Below are 8,901 nucleotides of genomic sequence, written 5' to 3' on the forward strand. Positions count from 1 at the left end.
GCCAGCCAAAACAAGAATTTCCTCTTGTTTTAACACATGGAGCAGGTTAAACTATTGCCTCTGGTAGCAGAGAGGTGCAGGATGAGAGGTGAGAGGGACAAGGGGCAGGCACTGGGACACTGGTATGTTAACAGCAGTCATGGGGCAGCTCACAGCCTCTAAACTGATTCACCCAGGAGCACGGTTACCCCCATGGGTTCCATTACAGACCCACAAAACTGTGTTCTGTGAGAACACAGAAGGGGAAACTCGGGCTCACATCCTTCAGCTGCTCCCCAAAGTGTTTTGTTTCCCCTTCACTAGCGAGGATAAGCCTCACTCACACTCTGTGCTGAGTTCACAGACACGACACCTCAAGCACAGGAGCAGCTCTCACAGCTGCAGATGCAGCCTCAGGCAGCGCAGTGCTGCAGTAGAGTCAGGCATGAACTGAGACCTCAGAACATCTGCCTCCCTCACCATCCAGACCTCCCTGCTTGCTACTACAGCAGTCACTAAACAAGCCTGGGGACCAGCCCTAGAGATGGTTCTGGTGCACTGGCCACGCAGCTTGACAGCACGACTGAGCTTTCCACACTTCAGCAGAGGGACACGCTGACAGCAGCACAGTGCACACATAAAGGAGACACAGTACCTATGCTCTCCATCGGTGTGTCAGCAGGCAGGAACCCTTGCTTTAGGAGCTGCTTCTTGATCTCATTATTCTCCACCTGGACTTCTGATACCATGTTGCATGGAATGTAGCCCTCCCTTCCTGCACATTCACCCCGGTAAAAGCCATCAGCATCCTTGTCTCCATATACCTGCAAGAGAAAAGAAAGGCCAGAGACTGCTGATACTGCAGGAACTGAGATGCAAAGAGAAAGGAGAAAGGGAAGCTAAGGTAACTCCCAAGATCAAGGAGGCTCTGCCTCAAAGGTTTATGTTGTCCCTGGAACATCAGATGGATCCATACAAAGTTAGGAGGAGTTCACTAAGGTTTGCTCTTACTTTCAGGATCTGTCCCTCCTTAAATGGGAGCTCCTCTTCTGCTGCATCAGGGTTAGGAGACATAGAAACAGGATCGTAGTCAAAGAGAGCCACAAATATTCTAATGCTATCATCCTTAACAGAGGTTTCTGAAGTGGTGCTCCTCGGAGGACCTGTGCACAGACAGGGGACACACCAGAGAGAACATCAGCACCATTCCCCTACCATAGCCTTGCACAGCTTGAATCCTGCCTCTCCCCTGCATTTCCAACCACCTCCCACTCTCCTGCTGCCCAACTCTCTCCCCTTGCCCACTCACTTGCATTGGAGAGCACAGGCTTCTGCATTTGGCTTCTTCTTTTGCTCCTGTTCCCTCTCCTGCTGGAAACCTGCCAGGCAGTGCCAGGCAGCTCCTGGCCCCTAGGATCTTTGTTACTGGCCGCCTGCAACAGGAACCAGCAGACAGTTAGTAGCAGCCTCTGTCTTCCAAGTTGTGTCAACAGCACTCAGCCCAAATGCACTCCACAAAGAGCAGCACATCCAAATGCAACATTCCTCTTCAGGGACACTCTAGAGCTGAAAGTACCAAGGGAGTTGGAAAACAGAACTAAGTACAGGCAGGCAGCCTTGCCAGGCACTAGTGACAATCCCCCTGGCGAGGACGAGGACACAGGACAGAGCATTTTGAGCGGGGGAGGGGAGGGGGGGCAATGACATTACCACCATCATCTGCACAGAGCTTCAACAATTCATCTTATTTCACCAGGGATTTTCATTTGGGTGCCACAACCTCCTGCCATGGGGAGGAAGACCCAGTGTGAAAAGGAATACTGCATCGGTGACACCCAGTCAGTTAGCAGGAAAGCAGAAGCAGCTAATACAAGAAAAGCCACGGAGCAGCACAGAACTACAGAATCTTTCAGATGTTCTTCCAGAAATCCCAGAGAAGGGTCCTTTCTCTGGGCAACACTGAACAAAGCAAGATACAGGCAGGCCAGGGAAGCAGAGGGAAGCTAACGCCACTGCAAGCTGCTTCAAAGCCAGAATAGGAAAAGTCACCCAACCCTTTTGTGCAAGGAGGTGCTACGTATCCCCTTCGAAGGATGTTCGAGCCTCCTTCTCCAGCCAGGTGACTTACAGTCCAGCTCCCAGCCCTGCTCCTCAGAAGTGCTCTCACATCTCAGTGCTTCCTTCTCCTGGCAGAAGAATCGCAGGCGCTGGCTTGGAGACCCAGCCCACTCCATCCCCTGTTCTTCCATCATCTCCAGTCTGGTCAGGTCCCTTCTGCCATCCATATGGGCAACCTCAGATTGACTGGAGCAATCGCTCCAGTCCCCCTGACAGCTCTGGGACCTTTCTGGCCACAGCCTCCTCTCAGGGGGGGAAGCACAGGTTGAATCCTCATCATCTTCAGAGTCATATTCAATGTCTATTTCCAGGCTCCTGGGGCTGGAGCAGTGTGTTGCCATCACAGCAGGTTCTGCAAACCCTTGAACCACTGCTTTCACGTGTTTTTTTCGTAGGATGCCTTGTCTGGCACGACTGTACATATCAAACCCCTCTTTATCACCAGCATTGCTCACAATGTTCAGCTCTTCCCTGAGGCTAGGAGCTCTATATAACCCACCTCCCATCTGACTGCAGTTGCCCAGCAGACGACTGCAGTGCTCTGTTAAATCATTCTGTCTCTTCCTACCCATCTCAAGCCGACTCCGGGTCTTCTCTCGATAATTACTTCCCTTCTTCTTGCTCCGAGCAGGGCTTGCCCCAGTCCCAGACTTCGGATCATTCTCCTGGTAGCCACAGTTCCAGCTGGCTTTCTTCTGACTCCAGGCCATCTGGACAAAGGCAGGATTTGCATGGTCAGCATCCCCTCTGCTCTCCTTAACACCATGCTCCTTCTGTGGCATCTGAGCGGACAGAGCCAGGGAGGTGTTACTCCCATCTGCCTCTAGAAACGGCTCCTTGATGTTGAGTGTCTTCTCTGTTCTTCCTGAATGGTAGGTAAGAGTTTCCTGGGAGTCTTGAGGGTCTGCCTTTTCCTCCATAACACAATTCTCATCCTCATCTTCATCCTCATCCTCTGTCACTTCAGGGATGCTAAACAACTTTTTGCTGTGGTTCTTCTGAAGCGGCAGCTCTAGTATCCTCTCCAGAATCTCCTCATCGCTGTCAGTATCACAAAGATCCATCTGTACCCAGCCCCCGAGAAAAGCCACAGCCAGGACAAGCAAAGGGAAAAAGAGAGGAAATAAACATTACAAAGAGAGGCAAAGTTACAGCTGATTCCCTCCCAGCACAGCAGGATGGAGCGGCGACTGTGGTCTGCAGCGAAGCAAGGGTAGGAAGCAAACAAGAGCAATGGGGCTTTGGCAAAAGACAATCAGATGAACTGGCAATGCAGCGGAAAGCGAGAAAGACCAATGCATGGAAGAGCTCCCTCCCAGCCTCTGCCTCTACAAATACACTATCTGCAGCACCTTTCATCCTGACCACTGGGTTCCCCACAGCTTCAGCATCCCCTGTCTGGGATGACAGGACGGGAGAGGCACAGCTCCTCCTGGCTGTTCACTGCATGTCAGAGCTGATCAGGCTCCTGCCTCCACAGGGATGAGTCTCACAGCCTGTGCTCACACAAGGATCCCCAGCTGTCTCTTATCTCTCTGTCTTTGCACCGGAACAGAAGACAGTGACCCTGTGCAGTGAGACACCCCTTGGAGACGTTGCTGCTATGGGAGGACCTTCCCTAGGCCCTTCCCATCATCTGCCAAGGTCCAGCTCTACAGTGGTTTATTGTCTGCAAATTCAGGTGAACAGAGTTCCCACAAATACACATGAAAACCCTTCACCTCAAAGGGGTCACGCAGACTTGTATTTCACATGCAGCTGGGTAACAGCCTATCAGGTTACATAAAGCTTTTGGGAAAACACTGCTGAATTTAAAAATTTGCCTTGGACCAACTGAAGAATTTATGTTTTGTCTCCTACTACACTTATACTAGAATCAAAAGGGAGCATCCTAGATGTAGAGTGTAATGTAGGTTGGAAGCTACCTCTAGAGGTCTCTTGTTCAACCTCCCTGACAATTTTTATCATGACATGTTCTAAAAGCATTTACAAATAGCTTACAAAGCATATGCAGTTATTGATGTTTCAAGCTACTGGCATGAGCAGGCCTGGTCAGAGAGAATTAAAAACTGAACCACAGTGGGGCAAACAAAAGGCAGTTCTAAGCTGCCTATTGATTATTCCAACCTCTATAACTCTTTCCAAGCAAAAGCTCGTCTTGAATTCTGTTTAGAATTGGTTGAAGGGGCCTCCAGAGGTCTCCAGTTCAATCTCCTAATTGCAGCAGGACTGCTGCAAATAGTAAATCAGTCTTTGCTGAGCTGAGGCTTGAAGACACCAAAGAATGGAGATCCCCCACCTCACCGGGACCTGTCCCAAGGCTGCACCACCCTCCTGGGAAAGAAGTTTGTACTCATCTCCCAAACAGGAACTCGCGACTGCTGCTTCTTTGTGTATCATCTGTCAGCAGCAAGACACCTTGGGCTATCTCATCCTTTTAACCATCCTTCAAATAGTTGTAGGCAGCAACAAGACCCCCCCCCTCGCTGCCTCCTTGTCAGACCAAACAGGCTGAGCTTCCTCAAACTCTCTTCACAGGACACACACTCAAGGCTCCTACCTTGTCAGCACCAACTAGGAATATCTGCAGTTATAAATGCAGCCATGAAGTAAGACCAGTAAAGACCTAGTTTAGCTGTTTACAGAGTTGTGGCTTTTGCTTTCGAGTTTTAACTGGTTTCAGGAATTTAACAACTTATTTGAGGTTAAACTTTTTAAAAGCTGCACCTCTCTGTTCTTTCATCCCCCAAATCCTGACAGAGTTGGCTAAGGCATCTTGAGATAACCCAAAATGTGACTTAATATGTAGAATCCTAGAAAACGGCCCTGCTGAGACCTGGCCCACTTCAGTCACCATCTTTCTTCACTCTCCAAGGTAGTGCTGGGAGCTCTGTGCCCTAAAGCTTCCTGCCTCTGACATCCTCTCCCTGTTCAGCACCTTGTCATACTCACACCCTCAACCTGTCACTGCCAGAACAGAAAACAATCACTTTATTAGGTCAAGAAGCACCAGTGTGCTAATCTCAACAGGATGCGTGTAGGAGGGTTTGGTGTTTCTTTCTCACACACAAAAAAGGCAAACCCCCAAAACATTGAGGCCAATAAAACACCCAGGAAAATGAGACAAAGAACAGCGTTCTTGACTGTTCTGATTTCCTCCTTCCCCTTCCAGGAAAGCTGAGTTTCTTCCATTTTTTTCCCAGTGCAATCCCAACAACTGGAAGCCCTTTCAACAACTCCTTCCAAAGCAGCCCCAGGGTCTCCAACCACCAGGCTCTTCTGGGGCTCCTGACACGCTGCACTTCAGGTCCCACCTGCCCACATGGGAAGCAGAACCCCCTTCAGAAGGAGAAAAGGACTGACAGCACATTTACTCCAGAATCATTACTCAGTCTGTTAGTGATTGTTTAATGCTCACCAGACCCATCCCCTCTGTGCTGCAGGTGAGCAGCCACACAGGTCAGCATCAACCAACTACAGATATTCTTTGGTCACATGAATAAAAATGAGGGCACTTACTTGCTATACACACGTACCACATTTCCTGCAAATCTTTCTGATTTCTCAGTCATTCCACCTCAATACTTGCCCTCACGCACATTCATCTCAAGCGCCATAATTTGTACCATGCAGTTCTCAGCACATGACCTGTCACAGATGCATTGCAACACACTAAGTAGCTTTAACTGTTTAACTTGTCAAATGAATTAACATGACAACTCAACTGTTCAGCTCAACCAGTGTTTCCTCACTTGCAACACACGAATTGCAAAGCCACAGCTCCGGCAGCTTCTATGAGCCACCCCTTCCTACAGAGAGCACCAAGGTCTATGCAAAATAATCTGCACTAGATTACTCCCATTCAGCAGCGCCTGCAGGACTGAGGCCAAAACGTTACACGCTTGCTTTGCCTTAGGAGGGATGGTGGGTTGGTACAGGAGCTACAGATGGGTGGACTTCAGAGATTCTTGTGTGTTTACTGTTTGTATCTATATTAAGAACTTGATCGATAGGATTGATTTTTACCCCTGGGTTCTAAAGTTCACATTGCACTGTGTGTTTTTCCAACTAATTAAACCCTGGGTACATCCATTACACATAAACACCCTTCCCTCTCACAAAGATCTTGCATTTTTACTAGCTTAAGACAACACTGGAACTAAAAGCAGAGCAGGCAGGAACTTAGCCAAGCACTGTTGAGAGCACTGGGCTCAGATCAGCACCTCCTCCTGTGAGCTGATGACATGGGATGGCTGCACTAGCACTCCCCACAAGCATTACTCAGCTACAAGTTACCTTTTCCCCATTCTCCCCGTAACACGGCTCTCTCTGGTCCCATTTCTTCTCTTCCAGAGCTTCTGAAGACAGTTCATCTTCTTCCTCCTCTTCCAAAATATCTGAAAGGTCAGAACTACGGTTGTGCTCAGCAAAAAGGGTCAGTGGTCGTCTTCCCATTTCAGATAGTTTTTCTTCTTGCTATTGAAAACCAGAACAGATTTCCTCAGCCCTCTCAGACACTATTTCAGCAATAAAGTAGCATTTTACCTTTCTCTATCACACATACAACTAAAAGGTGGCAGGAAACACACTAGGCAGCACCAAGTGCTGCAACTGGCACATGTCTATACACACACACAGAGCCACACAAAATTGGCACACTCATCTCACAGCCTACAGAAGAAAAATACTGTGGAAAACCCAAGGGTGTCAAATATAATCCACATCCCTCCATGGGCAGAGACATTCCAGCATTAAACAAACCTCTCTCTCCACTCTGGACATTTCTTTCATCACCTCTTTGCCTGGGGACAGCCTCAGGAATTCCTGACAGCTGCTCCCAGCCGTGCTTATGTCTCCTCGGAAGGTGCCCTCTGTGCCCTCAGCCTGGCTGGGGGAAAGCAGAGGCTCTAGGCTCAAGTGCTTCTCCTTTCTCTCTTTCTCTCTTTCAGCACTGGCACCTTCTGGTGACTCTTCCACAGAGCATGCATGGCAGGTCTCCATACGTATCGTCTTCAGACTGCTGGCAGATGGGCTTTCTAGCTCTGGCGCTTTGGTTACAGATTGCTCCATCTGGGAAACAAACCGAAAAAAGGCCATCATGAATAGTGAATCCTGGGGGAGATATCGTGCCATACCTGTGCACCAAAAGAGTGCCCTTAGCACCCAAACCCAAACCCCACGTGTTCTGCACTGCTGGCATATGAGTATTTTGGAAAGCAACTTGCAGCTGGGAAAGTTGGCCAGCCCTGGAGCAAAGCCCCCCCTGCCTGCAAGTAGACACACAGTCTTTGCACTGCTGCAGCTCTGCCACCACACATGGCTCATGGAAGCCACAGAAGTGGATTGACAACAGCTGGTTTTAGAGCAGCAGGAAGAGCCCATGCTATACAACAAGGTCAATTCCCACTCTCATGTGCCAGAGGAATGTCCTACACACCAGCTTCCAGGTTAGCTTGAGCTGGGGGTGAGGATACTACCCCGCTACTTCTTGGAGCTGGTAAGGGCTGTGAAGGGAAGGGGCGTTAATGAAGAATATACATGGAGAGTACAAGTGCAGGGCCCCGTGGTTCACCACCAAGCTGCAGTACAGAACTTTTACAGGTTTGTGTTTCCCAGTCAGCTCAATCTGCCGTTTAAGGAAAACTCTGGGAGATGGAGGAGTGGAACCCCAGGAACAAGGAGGGGAAGGCAGCTGGGCCTTCATCAACCACCCCTTTCTGTAACCCTCACTCTAAAATAAGGCAGCCTCCACTGTATTTTGCAATGGAGCACAACCTTATCCTTACATACTAGGCACACTGTGACAATATTTACGGGATCAGACCCCTAGAGACATTCAGACACTGCAGTGCCAAGTTTCTACATGACCCCTGGGCTCAGGAAAAAGCCAGACAGGTCTAGATCTTATACTGAATCTGAGAGCTGGGATCCTTCTGCCCTGTTTGTCTTTGTTGACAACCAAGTGAAGACACGTATCTCAAGCGAGAAGGATGATGTGCATCCTGGAAGCACCCATTTCACTCCAGTGACTACAAAGGAGGCAAAGTGACCCACCCATGTGTAGCCACATTTAGATATCTAAATGTGGGCAAATGAATCAACAAATGACCTGAGGTACTGTGAGCAGCAAATGACCAGGGGCTGCAGAACAATGACTGAAGTTTTGGACTCAGGATCTCAATTCTTCCGTGTACTTACCTGGCCTCTGGTCTTGGGCTCACACAGCTACTGATGCAATTATCAGAAGCCTTCCCCACTTTTGCCTAACTGAGCCTTTGCAACCTCATGCTGCCATCATCAGTAAAGTCATGCTGAGTTTAACAGTTTGAAGCACTCCCCTGAGTCCCTGGTATCAAAGGTCCCAATGGAAAAAAGATCCTTTTTCCTGCTATAATACATGACACACCAACAGGACCCACTTCCTCTAAGATGCTCCACAATGCTAGAGTGTCTACTCTGCCTTGCACAAACCCACTAGACTGGAGAAAACCCCTTCAAGTCAGAGAGCAGAGTGATGCCAGACTAACACTGAATCAGCAGCAGTGGGAACAACCTCTGCACCTTCTGTCTCCGAGGAATTACTGCTTTCCTGCCTTTATTCCTGATCTGCTTACACACATGCTTTGAGCTTCACCTGCTCTTCCAGGTACACCACAGCAGCCAATACTCCCTGACAGTTTGCCCACCACAGGATGATGACCCAAAGGCCCCAGTGTGTCACAGAAAGATGCTCAGCGGCATTTCATAGAATCATAGAATCAACTGGGTTGGAAAAGACCTTTAAGATCATCAAGTCCAACCATT

The 8,901-nt window shown here is 49.0% G+C and overlaps 1 protein-coding gene across 1 annotated transcript in view; it reads right to left on the minus strand.

Annotated features, from left to right (window-relative positions):
- Nucleotides 1–8,901, minus strand: part of LOC104407107 (RIMS-binding protein 2-like) — a 37,948-nt gene that overhangs the window by 8,091 nt on the left and 20,956 nt on the right. Inside the window, 6 exon segments of the mRNA XM_010016293.1 lie at nucleotides 635–803; nucleotides 991–1,142; nucleotides 1,289–1,412; nucleotides 2,034–3,161; nucleotides 6,394–6,573; nucleotides 6,859–7,167. Coding sequence (XP_010014595.1) covers nucleotides 635–803; nucleotides 991–1,142; nucleotides 1,289–1,412; nucleotides 2,034–3,161; nucleotides 6,394–6,573; nucleotides 6,859–7,167 — 2,062 coding nt within the window.

The sequence above is a fragment of the Nestor notabilis genome, unplaced genomic scaffold (assembly GCF_000696875.1).
Source record: "Nestor notabilis isolate BGI_N333 unplaced genomic scaffold, ASM69687v1 scaffold4966, whole genome shotgun sequence".
Taxonomy (NCBI): domain Eukaryota; kingdom Metazoa; phylum Chordata; class Aves; order Psittaciformes; family Psittacidae; genus Nestor; species Nestor notabilis.